The sequence below is a fragment of the Gouania willdenowi genome, chromosome 5 (genome assembly GCF_900634775.1).
Source record: "Gouania willdenowi chromosome 5, fGouWil2.1, whole genome shotgun sequence".
NCBI lineage: Eukaryota > Metazoa > Chordata > Actinopteri > Blenniiformes > Gobiesocidae > Gouania > Gouania willdenowi.
In genome coordinates this window covers 29,150,122-29,163,612 of record NC_041048.1, presented here as the reverse complement: position 1 = coordinate 29,163,612, position 13,491 = coordinate 29,150,122, and the positions used below count along the sequence as shown (strand labels likewise).

At 42.3% G+C, this 13,491-nt stretch overlaps 1 protein-coding gene across 3 annotated transcripts in view; it reads left to right on the top strand.

Annotated features, from left to right (window-relative positions):
* mtmr14 (myotubularin related protein 14) overlaps positions 1-13,491 on the top strand; it is a 100,305-nt gene that overhangs the window by 44,819 nt on the left and 41,995 nt on the right. For all 3 annotated transcript variants that reach the window (XM_028447073.1, XM_028447072.1, XM_028447074.1), the window contains exon 14: positions 12,013-12,049. In XM_028447073.1, coding sequence (XP_028302874.1) covers positions 12,013-12,049 — 37 coding nt within the window. The remainder of the gene's footprint in view (positions 1-12,012; positions 12,050-13,491) is intronic.

Below are 13,491 nucleotides of genomic sequence, written 5' to 3'. Positions count from 1 at the left end.
TCCCTACTGTAGTGATTGTTGAGATCACTATGTGCGCCCATTACAAGACAAAATCTTGTCTGTAGTGGTTGCATACTCAGAGCATGGTGGATGGCCGCTAGACGTTTAATATTAATATTAACCTAACCACTAGGAACGAGCGTATCATAGTGTATAGGGTTTTTTTTTTTTGCAGTCTGTGCCTTCTCCTCGCTCTCCGAGGGCTCTCTTTTCTGTTTCAGATGTCTTGATGTTGGAGCTGGCGGTTCTTGATTGATGGTTCGCGGCTCAACTAGTCTGGGACACTCGTATGGACTGATCAATGGTTCACGGCACTATTAGTCTGAGAAACTTGGATGGAATGATGATTGGTTCTCGGCTCAACTAGTCTGGAACATTTGGATGGCCTATCATTTTCTGTTCGCCCTTCTGTCCACTAACCCAACTAGTCAAAGCGGATGGCTGCCACCTCTGAATCTGGTTTTGCTGGAGATTTCTTCCCATAAAAAGAGGGAGTTTTTTCTTCCCACTGTCGTTAAATGCTTGTTCATGTGGATCTTGTTGGGTTTTTCTTTTTTTTTTACTATGGACCATATATTTTGTTAAGCACGCTGAAATGTTTTTGTTGTAATTTGCGCTTTATTAATAAAGTTGAGTATTCATTGCCACAGATTTGCAGCCATTTTCGGTGGTTGGAGATGTGGGTTTTTGTCATCTTTTAAATATGCTGGATCTACATTAAAAAATACCCTCCTTTACATGTTTCAGCCCAGAGGTAGTTCCTGGCCGTTATGAAACAACGCAAAAAGTTATTGAAAACAAACTTGCTAAAACACAGAGCCTTATTCCCCTGACAGACAGTTGGATCTCACCTGCTACAGAGAGTTACCTCACTGTGACCGTTCATTATTTGTGTGATTGGGAAATGAATGCATTGCACACGTTGTCAACCTCGCAACCAAGAAAGCCGTGTCAATCAACTCTGTCTCCCGGGGAAAATCAGAGGAGTTGTGACTTGATTCTACACCAAAGCTCTACTGCCCACCACGTTTTGACTGTGAAGCAAAGCATTTTAAACTTGCCAAGACACCGGTTAATTCATGATGTCACAACTAGGAGGAATACAATACGTGACATGTTGGAAAGATACACAGACCAGGAGCCCTCCATCTACTCTGCCTTACTGGAAAAAAAGTCTGAAAATGTCTGTCAAAGACATAACCTTGTTGAATGATAAGGAGCAGAAGCACTGATTCAACTTCTCAAATGACTGAGAAGAGTGACAACGCTCATGAGCATTGAAACAACCCCCACCATATCGATGATCCTCTTTCTTAAAGGGATGATTCTCAAATCTATGTCATCAGGAGATGATGACAGTGCACCAGTCAAGGAAGCCAAATCAGCCAAAAGAAATGGAAAGGAGGTACATTCACCCTCATCTTCATGATCATCCCAAGGCCACAGCCCTGGCCCCCAGGTTTAAATCTCTGCCTTACCTTGATGACAACATTCGTAACAGGCTCTTCCGGATTCTCATCAATGTAATTCTGGACTATGTTTTTATTTAAAGATTGTAGTTTGATTATTTTTACATCTAATTAAGTGTGTCCCTGTCACTAATATTTTAACAATTGTGTTGCACACTGTAGAGTTGGGTAAATATTAGACCTCGAACTTTAACCCCTTTATTGTTGTTGATTAATTACAAAAAATAACGCACAAAAAAAAATGCAGTTAGTCGTTTTTTTTTTTTTTTTTATTCCAAACAGCGCAGAACCTTTCTCATTTCACGAGTTCCTGGTATACCAATACTATGGACAGACAACATACAAGAATAGTAGACCCCAATTAGAAGTTGTTGCTGTTTTATGTGCGTTAATTTTAATTTATAACAACACCAGATGAAAAACAGAAGCCCAGTTGTAAGAAAGAGTTTGCAGATCACCGGAGTTGTTGCAGCCTTCACTTAATGCTAAACATGTTACGGCTAACTCGGACATGGACAGTGCTAGCTGCAACATGGTCCGAGCAGGCAGCTCCAAGTACACCATGTTGCCAATCCACAATCAAGATGACAGAGTTCAGAGCCAAAATAAATAAGACTGACAAATTAACAAACTTACTGGATAAATTATTGTAGTGGACAGTTGACCACTCTCGGTAGTAGAGGATGTGGGGCTAGAAGCGGTGCTACAGATGTCATCGTTTGACCCAACTTATTAACTGCTATGTAGAAAGACAATTTCAAACAAAATTCATCAGCTTTATGAGTTGGTCTATTTATTCATGCCATTTATTTTGCAGTGTTTGGCTTCCACTTCTCTGGAATGTACTGTACTAAGGGCTGTATTTTATTTTAATACACAGAAACACATTTGTTTTTCAAAGAAAAATACGGAAAAGCATGAATATAGCTTACTTAAATTTAGATTGTACTTTGTGAACAATGCAATCATAATATTGCTTTATTCATACTGCATATTATGTTAGCACTCAGTGATAAAAATAATAAACAAGATTTTGTTGTTTAAGCTTATTTATTGTTTCCATTGATTCAGTTATATACCAAAATTGTTTTAAAAAAAATAAAAAAAATGTTGCTTCTCGTGTCACATATTGCAATGCCATTCATTTACATTAATCAAGATTCATTAATTACAAATTCTCAAATTAATTAGATTTAAAAAAAAAAAAAAAAATCTGGTCCCGCCACTAATGTCCTAACAGTAGCAGACTAACACACGCCTCTAACACAGGCAACACGCTTAACTAACTCGCAGCCACACTCCCAACCCTGTGCTGCTTCCTTGTGGCTAGGCTGTCCCTGCACAGTGAACGCAACACATAATGAACTTCTCGTCAATCCTGAGGAGGGGGTAAGAGTCCTTTTTAGTAACCTTTTTCAGTGCTCTGTAATCCACACAAAACCGCATCCTGGAGCCCTTCTTTTTATGCACCATAACCACTGCAGAGGCCCACAGACTGTCTGAGGGTTCCACTATTCCTGCTCTCAGCATCTCCTCCAGCTCACTGTCTGCGGCACCCTGATGTGCCAGTGGGAGTCGACATGGGCTTACTTTAACTGGTCGGGCATCGCCAGTGTCAATCTCGTGTTTCACCAGGTGTGTTAGGCCCACCTCATCGTCACTGAGGGCAAAAATGTCTTTAAATTCCAGCAGCATCTGCCACAAACTCTTGCTGCAGGTTGTTCAGCCCCTCACCATTCTTGAACCAAATGTTCTGCAACGTAGAAAGCCTCTCCTCTTCTCCTGTAGTCTGGCTCTGCTGAGGCTCGGGGGAGGGGTGCTGGGTGTTGAGGTGGGCTGCACAGGAAAAAGCTGTGGTGCAAGGCTGTCCACTGACTGGTGGGCGCTGGTCAGGGAGGAAACATTGGTGAGTGTAGACAGCCTTGTGGGGTCTGAAACAAGAGCAGCTGTTATGTGAGTTTTTAGTCCTGCAGCAGCCACTGTAGCAGTTGGGGGGTTTGAGATTGTGTCAGGGGGGTTAGCAGCACAGTCTGCCCTCCTGGAAGGATTAGTGAACCCTTGCCAAAGTCCAGCATGCCACCAATGGCTTGCAGAAAGTCTAGTCCGAGGATGCATAGGTCTTGAATATCAGCCACCCACGCAGTAAATAACGTTGAGAGGCTCCCCACTGTAATTAGAAACACTCCTCTGCCTTGTATTGGAGCTAGATCGCAAGTCACTGTTTTTAACTGAACCGAAGTCGGCTCCATCGCAACCCCCATTGGGAGGATGTCCGGGCGCACCAAGGTTGCATTCGACCCTGTGTCCAGCAGGGCTGTACACCTGCCACCGTCACAGGAATGTGGCAGAAGCCCCCAACCTGCATCCAGCCCAGAGTTATCTCCATTGCGGCTGGTGGTAATGGCAACGGTGGTCGTCTGCTTCACGGGCCCGCACTCCAACACCTAGGTCGTTTCCCTGCACAGGTGTAAACTTGGAGCACTGTCTGAGGAGGTGACCGGGCTGGCCACATCCCCAACAAAGCCTTGGGCGGCGCTGTGTGCCCTCATCCGGATTGAGTGGATGAGGCAAGGCTACTCGAGCTGCGTCCTGCATGGCCACCGGTCCCTCTGCCCAAGGCCCTGTCATCCTCGCAGCTCTCACCACCGGTGAGTCCTCACATTGTTCAGTCCCTCCACTCACCATCTCTCTCTGCACAGCCAGCTCCAGTGCCTCACTCAGTGTGGACAAGTGGGCCAATTGTCTGGCCAATAACGTGGATGGCTGTTCATCATAGGAATGGGATCCACACAAGGTTCCTGCTGCTTAACAGAAGGTTTTCCTTGCCGCCATGATGAATTCATGTTGGGTGTGGGATACATATGTATGTGTATATACGTATATATGCATATGTGTGTATCCATAAAATGAAGAGTCCGTCCTTAAGACTGCTCTACTGTAAAGTGCCTTGAGATACCATTGGTTATGATTTGGCGCTATACAAATAAAGATTGATTGATTGATTGATTGTCTGGATGCGCAGCTCCTTGGGGCTGAGAGCTTGTATGAACTGGTCCCTGGCAAGCTCCTTCCTCACTGATGGTGGCATGTCAGCATAGGCACATCTGCACAAGCACTCGATTTCATTAGCCAGGATGCGAAGGGGCTCACTGGGCCATCTGCGCCTGCTGTTGAACTCAGAACGCAGCAGTGCAGGCTGATTGAGCTGTCCAAAACGCCTCTGTAGGGCTCCCACCAATGCACCATAGTCCATCCGCTCCTCAGGGGACAGGAGTAGGAGGCAGGTGGCTGCTTCATCAGTGAGGCACAGAGCCAGCTGCAGTGCTTTATACTTCTCTGTCCAGCCAGCAGCTACAGCTAACAGTCCAAATTGGGCCTTGAACACCTCCCAAGCTGTCTTACCGGAGAATATTGGTGTTTTGATTATCCCCGGTGCTTCAGATCCATGGGCGCCGCCATCTTTGTTTACGTCACGTGACATGGCGTTGCATGCCGGTCCTTTCCTGCCCAAGCTGGGCATAGCGCGCCGCTTCTAGCTTCCCCCGCTGGAAATTCGGCCTCAGCAGCCATCAGCGTTGCAGCCTCTCTGACGGTGGAAGCAGGGGACCATGGCTGCGTATCACCCTCCGGCTGCTCAATTTTAATCCTGGTAGACATACCGGGCCGCTGTGTGTCCTGGCCGGCTGAGGGCTGCTCTCTCTGTCGTGGGTAGTTTGAGCTAGTGGTTAACGTCTTGCGTCGATCCGGCTTTAATCCCACTTCTGACACCATTGTAACGTCTTCTACTAATCACCGAACGGGTCAGGTTGAACCAAACAGGCTTTATTTGGCTTGCAGGGTTAAACACAGTTGCATACAGGGCTACTGTTATGGCCGTAACCCACGCCACTGATGTCCTAACAGTAGCAGACCAACACATGCCTCTAACACATTCAACACGCTTAACTAACTCGCAGCCATACTCCCAACCCTGTGCTGCCTTCTTGTGGCTAGGCTGGCCCTGCACAGTGAACGCAACACATAATGAACTCAATGGTCATTACAATATTAAAGTGTCATTCTCTTTCTAATACAGGGTCAAGCAAATAGTTCTGTGCTATACGTAAGGGAAGAAAATACATCCTCTCGCTCTCCCAAGAAGAAGACCGCAGGGGCAGAGCTTTTTGGGGAGCTTTTCAGAGCAGAGGAACAAATGAGGCCCATTGCCCAGATCATTGAGGAGGAAGCAACCACATACAAGTTGGTAAACTCTATTCATGTGGATGCATTTTGGTGAAAAAACAAACAAATGCAAGTACCCCATGTAGCAAAACTTGCACACCACCACCTCTGTGTCCCGGAACCTCTATTGCAAGTGAGAGAATTTTCTCCACTACAGGTGACATTGTAAGTGCAAATCGCTCCTGCCTTAATGCAGAGAATGTGGACAAGCAGAAGAACCTTGAAGTAAAGATCTGACTAAATTGATAGTGCACTTTACAAACTTAATGTAGGCCACATAAACCTGTAGTTTACTGAACTACAGGTTTATTTATTTATTGAAAGTAGTGAATTTTTGTTTTTGTTATTATTTATTTGGTTTTTTAATTATTTCCCTCATTTGTGTATTGGGTAGCAACAGTTGTGGGCTGCCAGGGTTGAGCACTTGTCCTTTGGAAGTGTTGTTTTATTTTATATGTATTTTATACATTATTTTTGTTTATTTTATATCATACAATACACCATAGACAGGAATATATATATGAATTTTGTTTTGCTTCAAAGTCAAATAAAAAGGTTTAAATTGAAACGAGTAGCTCTCTTTCAGCTCCAGCTCAAACTGTGCACCTCATTATTTTAATTTTAATTACTTTTTGCAAAATCAGAAGTTTACATACATTACATTAGTACTTTGTGCTGTTGACTTTAAAATATGACTTGGGTCAAACATTTGGGATATCCTTCCACAAGCTTCTGACAGTAGTTGGCAGGAATTTTGGCATATTCCTCCTGACGTAACCCAGACAAGTTTGTAAACCGCCTTGCTCTAACATACCTTTTCAGCTTGAGGTCAGGGGGGTATTTCATCAAACCCATCTCAGAGTTAAGTCCAGGTTTAACCTGAGAGTCCGGCTCCGTTAAGCCGGCTTCTAGCTGGAATGGCGGTTTCATCAACGAGAAACCTTAGTTTTCATAGTAACACAGTCCGTGGGTCAAACCTGCTCCAGACCAGGTTTAAGCAGCTTGGCTTAAGCTGCAGACGCACTCTCACGAAACCATTCAATCATTATGAAAAAACTCATTTAGTGATGCTTCAAAACACTCAATACAGATTTTCTCGAAAGCGGTGCCGCCTTCGCGGCACCGCTTTCGATGCACTGCCTCAAGTTCATACAAAGACATAATTTAACAGTGAATTTTATACTATCAATGCATTAATAATGATTTGTTTAAACAGAAATGTACTATTGACATATAAACTTAGACATATTTATGATTTTTGTTGTTGTACTAACACATCCAAGAGCAATGCTGGAGTTGTAGTTGTGGTAGTAGTAGTAGTACTAATAGTAGCTCCAGGAGGAATGTGTTATAGTTTGAGCTACATTTGGACCTGCAAGACAAAAGCCAGAAGGAGTACAGGAGCAAACACACAAGGGAAGAAGCAGACATAGAGGGAGTGTTAGAGAGAGGAATGGGACCCTCTCCGGTCCTTCTCCAACCTAAATGACCTCTCTCTTAACGCCCTCTCCAACCGAGCATGCCAGACCCCCCCGGCAGTCTATGCCTATTGCATCTTAACTATGAGCTATGAGCTGGTTCCCAACAAAAATCTTTACCAAAGAGGAATGTTTTGAGCCTAACCTTAAAGGGAGAGAGGGTGTCTTCACCCCGAACCGTGGTTGGTAGGTGGTTCCAGAGAAGTGGGGCCTGATAACTGAAAGCTCTTCCTCCTATACTACTTCTAGAGACAAATGGAACAACGAGTAGGCCAGCATTTTGAGAGCGTTGTGTTCTGGGGGGATTGTATGGCACTACAAGCTCCTTGAGATAGACTGGTGCCTGTCCATTTAGGGCTTTATAAGTGAGAAGAAGAATCTTGAAGTCTATTCTATATTTTATGGGAAGCCAATGCAGAGAGGCTAATACAGGAATAATGTGATCTCTTCTCCTAGTTTTAGTCAGTACACGTGCTGCAGCATTTTGAACCAGCTGAAGTGTCTTAAGCGACTTGCTCGGGCATGGACTAGCATTTCGGCATCGCTCTGAGACAGGATAGGTCTGATTTTAGCAATGTTACGGAGATGAAAGAAGGCAGTTCTTGAAGTTTGTTTTATGTGAGAGTTGAAGGATAAATCCTGATCAAATAGAACCCCAAGGTTTCTAACAGTTGTGCTTCGTGCCAGAGTAATGCCATCTAGGGCAGTTAGGCAAGCATAGGTTTCTCTAAGGTGTCATGGGCCCAGTACAATGACCTCAGTCTTGTCTGAGTTAAGAAGAAGAAAATTTTGGTCCATCCAGGCCCTCATGTCCTTTAGACAGGCCTCAAGTTTAGATAGCTGATTTGTCTCACCTGGCTTCATTGATACATACAGTTGGGTATCATCAGCATAGCAGTGAAAGTTAATAGAGTATTTTCTCATAACATTACCAAGGGGGAGCATATAGATGCAGAAGAGGATTGGACGTAGCACAGAGCCCTGAGGAACCCCGTAGCTTACTTTAGTGTACACAGAAGACTTATTATTCACGTGTACAAACTGGTACCTATCAGATAGGTAGGACTTAAACCAGTTTAGGGCAGTCCCTGTGATTCCAAGTAATTTCTCTAATCTCTCTAGTAGAATATAGTGATCTATAGTATCAAAAGCTGCACTAAGATCTAATAAAACCAGCACTGAGAGTCGTCCTTCATCTGAAGCCCAGAGTAGATCATTAGTTACTTTAACTAAAGCAGTCTCTGTGCTGTGTTGAGCTCTAAAACCTGACTGGAAGTCCTCGAACAGGCTGTTGTTTTGAAGGAAGTCACAGAGCTGAGCCGCCACAACTTTCTCAAGAATCTTTGAAATAATTGGAAGTTTAGATATAGGCCTGTAGTTTGCTAAAGTGCTGGAATCAAGGGTAGGTTTTTTGAGAAGGGGTTTGATTACAGTTACTTTAAAGGACTGTGGCACGTAGCCTATTGATAGGAATATATTTACTGTTTCCAACAAAGATGGGCGTACCAGGGAACAACTTCTTTAAACAGCTTAGTTGGGATCGGATCTGAAAGGCAGGTCGATGGTTTGGAGGATGAAATAATAGAGTTAAGTTCCTGAAGTCCTATATGTGTGAAACAGTTTAGGTTAGGCCTATTTACATTTATTGGTACAGCAGGCCCAGGTGAAGCCAGGAAGTGGCTAATTTTATCTCTAATCTTATCAATTTTATCATTAAAAAATGTCATAAAGTCCTCACAGCTGAGGGCTAGAGGAATCATGGGCTCAATAGAGCTCTGACTTTGTGTTAGCCTGGCTACAGTGCTGAAAAGGTACCTCGAATTATTTTTATTTTCTTCAATTAGTGAGGAGTAGTATGTAGATCGAGTATGTTGTAAGGCTGTCATGTATTTACTATGGCTTTCTTGCCAGAGTATTCGTGACTCCTCTGTTTTATTGGAGTGCCACATTCGCTCTAATTTACGGGTTGTTTGCCCCTTCCCTCATAGTGTGGCCACTGCAAGAGCAAGAGGCCCTTCGCCAGCTCGTGGCGCTCGGGCCCAATAAGGATGCGTGTGTATTCATTGCCTCCGTTTACCTCACGGTATAAATGTCCATTCATTGATCAGAGATTAATAATGAGAAAGCTGTGATTATAAAGAGAGGGAGGGGCTTCAGGGACAGTCACAGGGCAGAGCACTAAGGCTCCCAATGACAAAGATACACTTTCGCTTTTCGGGATGTGACATCCAACAGCACCGCTGCCTGCTCCCGCAGTTCATTTAGTGCTGAGTTCAACAAACTATTCATGAAACACTCACAAGTCTCATAAATTACATATTATTTAATTGAGTTACATCATCTCTTTTATTAAACGCTGACAGGTGTTAAAAACACCTTCTTTAACCCTTTACTACTTTTAAAATGTTCAAACTACAGTCGGTCCTTTTAACGTGTCCGTCATTTTTTTTCACTGCTTAGTAACAGATGACGTCAGGTCCTGTTGGTCTCAGCATTGGTTCCTGTTGGCTTCTTATTCATCGTAAAAGCTGCAACGCTTGCGCCTTCACTCTCTAATCATTAAATATGTGATCGACCGCTTTGGTCTTATGAGGACATGCACTTAAGCTAAACACTGTCAGCGACTCGGCTCAGCTGGAGAGCTTCAAGCTGAGGAGAGTTTGATGAAATGATAAAAACCAGCATGGTCACAGACGTTCAGCTAAACCAAGTTTAAACCATAAGCTTGGCTCTGCTGAGAACACTTTGATGAAATACCCCCCAGGGCTATGTGATGGCCACTCCAAAATATTTACTTTGTTGTCCTCGATCCACTTTGTAACCAGTTTGGCAGAATGCTTTGGCTCATTGTCCATTTGGAAGACCCATTTACGCCCAAACTTTAACTTTCTGGCTGATGTCTTGAGATGTTGTTTCAGTATTTCCACATAATGTTCTTTCCTCATGATGCCATATTTTTTGTGAAGTGCACTAGTCCCTCCTGCAGCAAAACAACTCACAACATGATGCTACCACCAATAACAATGGTCATTATGGCCAGTTCTATTTTAGTTTCATCAGACCACAGGACGTCTTCAAAGATTAAGATCTTTGTCCATGTGTGCAATTGCAAAATGGGAAAGTTTATTTTGATTTCATGCCACGCAGTGAGAAAAATTATCTGTATGTCTGTTTACATATTGTATGTGAATATTTGGTTTCCACAGTTTCCTTGTTATTCATGTTTCATCAATTGTGTAAAGTATCCTAAAAAGAAAGAAAGAAGAAGAAGCAAACAACTGTGTATTTACAAATGGAAATGGTAAATGGCATTCAAGATTTTCAAGTAGTTTAACATTTAGCCTAGTAGGCAATGGGTGGCAGTGTCACTGTCATGTTAGTTTAGAGGCTATAAGGCCCTGTTTACACAAGAATGTTTTTTTTTGTGAAAACGCAACATTTTGTTTTGTTTTGGCGTTCCATTGACATGACAACGGCATTGTGCTTGAAAACGGAACTTTCAAAAAACGGCCTCCAGAGTGGAGGTTTTTGAAAACGCCTCCCTCTTGGTCTCTGTGTAAACAGGGAACCGACAATTTCTGTGTCCCGGCATGCTCATTGAGGCTGCAGTGTCTCACCCAGGGTTTCCACTGGATACGTTTCCGCTATGTTACGGCTCCGATTTGGTTTTGCACCGCTGTCCGCTGTCCGGTTCTCCTCACTGGTTGCGTGTTGAGTGGGCCACGGCGCAGTCCGGTCTCGGACGACTGACGTCACGAGACAGAGGAGGTCTCGCAATATTTACTGCTGCAACACACGCAACTCAGCAACCTGCTCTCTACATACAGTATGTGACAGCTCCACAAGTCATTTATGCATTAACATAATGTATTTATGTACCATAGGACAGCCATCCATTCACAGTCTAATAGCTCTTAGTAGGATTGAAGCACTGTAATTGATATCAGAATCTGGTGATGGCATGTCTCAGCTGATCCAAGTGATGGTGAACTAAATCAACGATTGTTTGTTTTCGGCAGAAGTGTCTCTGCTCATTGCAAAACTACACCGCCATCTATTGGCCTGGCATGTATACTACCTCGTTTTTATGCTTCCATCATGTAAACAGAGATCATTTTGAAAACGTTTTTGTGTTAATGCAGAACTTTTTGGAAACAAAAATGAAAACAGAAGCAAAATGTTGTCATGTAAACAGAACCTAAGAGTAAACCAGTTTTATATATTTCTATATTATCATATTTCAATAAATAATAATGTTCTGAATAAATCCTGAAATTTCTGAAACTAATTATTAGATTTATTTTATTTTAAATTATTTGTTACACACCCACAGTTTGAACTTTTTTGTCTGGTTTGCAGCCACTGTTACAACCAATGTTATTGATTGTATCTGAAATATATTTCTTTAGTAGAGCAATAATGAGATAATCTAAAAATGTACAAAGCCAAAATAAATTTTTATTTTGGCTTTATCCCTTTTATCGTTGCCTTTTAGATTTACTGTACATATTTTTTATTGAGAGTTGTTGTCTTAACGGGGCGACCGTGGAACAGGTGGTAGAGGGTCGTCTTCTGATCGAGAGGTTGGGGGTTCGATCCCAGTACCTGACTATGTGTCGAAGTGTCCTTGGGCAAGACACTGAACCCTAAGTTGCTCCCAGTGGTTGACTAGCGCCTTGCATGGCAGTCCTGTCCCACTGGTGTGTGAATGTGAGAGTGATTGGGTGAATGAGCTGATATGTAAAGCGCTTTGGGACTGCTTCAGTGTGGTTATAAAGTGCTATATAAATCAAGTCCATTTACCATTTTACCATTTAATATGTTTTTGTTTTTGTTTTTTTCAGTCACATGTTGCCCGATCGACTTTCCAAGGGAGAAGAGGTATCATATTATGCTGTTATATATCTTCACTTCATATATATATATATATATATATAGAGAGAGAGAGAGAGAGAGAGAGAGAGAGAGAGAGTGAAAGAGAGAGAAGCACTTGCACAGACATTTGGGGGGGCAGGCGCTCAAACCAGAGAAAAAGGCAACCATTGTGAAAATGATTCATAAAATTATTAAAATTGTAAAAAACAAATAACAGTAGGACATTTTCCACTTGCATACAATTATTTTACTTAAAATAACAATACTAACTCCAATGATCAAATTGAATAAATTAATAACAAAAACAGACAAAACAAACGAAATGATATATTAAACAATCAAAACATATCCTAACTTAAAACTAATCAAAACTCTGCTCACAAGAAATTAAATAAGAATGAAGCTTCCAATACTTTGTATAAAATACAACTATTTACATAGGAGGGAAGGCTCTCCTGAAGGGAGCGGGATTATCAGTTCAGCTCCTTCACAGAAGCATCCTCCTTAGTTGAAGTAGAAGCATCATCACACTAATATTATACCACATTCCACAATATACCTCACCACACTGTCAGTAGCTCAAATTAAGACAGAGCTTTCATATTGTCAGGGCCAAATTTACAGTTACCTCATCTTTAACCAGTTGTGGATGCTCTGTGTTGAACCAGACTAAAAGGTAATGAAGTAATAAAAAAATCATTTATTCTGAACTAAATGAAAAGGTACAAAGGAGCACGATCAAAAATCTACACTTTTACAAAACTCCACCCAAGGAGGAAAAAGAAGGGAGGGTGTCATATGATCCCATGAGCTTGGTGCCACCGGTATCTATCTGATGATTGACGTGTGTGTGTGTGTGTGTGTGTGTGTGTGTGTGTGTGTGTGTGTGTGTGTGTGTGTGTGTGTGTGTGTGTGTGTGTGTGTGTGTGTGTGTGTGTGTGTGTGTGTGTGTGTGTGGGGCCTCGGGATGCAGCTGGTGGTTATCTCATGTTTATGGGGGATGAGAGGCATGTGAGAGCATCTGACTTCTTCCAAAAGAAAGACAAAGAAAGGCACATCTAGGTAGAAGGTTATATCTTATAAGTAAGCATACAGTCATTGAGTAAGATACACTAGTAAATATGCTTTATTAATTTTGCCACCACAATTCCCCACTTTTGGACTCTTACGTCGAACAATAAAGCAAAATTAACAATCATTTAAAAAAAAAAATAACCTTAGCAAGTATAGCAAAAAACAAACTCATAATCTTAGTACAGTAGTGAAACATTAGTTCAACAATTGATGTCCTACGGACAAGCACTGGCGATACCACCTATACATTATGGATTTATGCATTTTTTTTTCTGAGACCAAGGCATCTCCAAAGATAGAGCAAGAGTAAAGGAGGAAGAAGGCAAAAACCCCATAAACACATAATGGAAACTATGTGAGAAAAGGTCAAAACA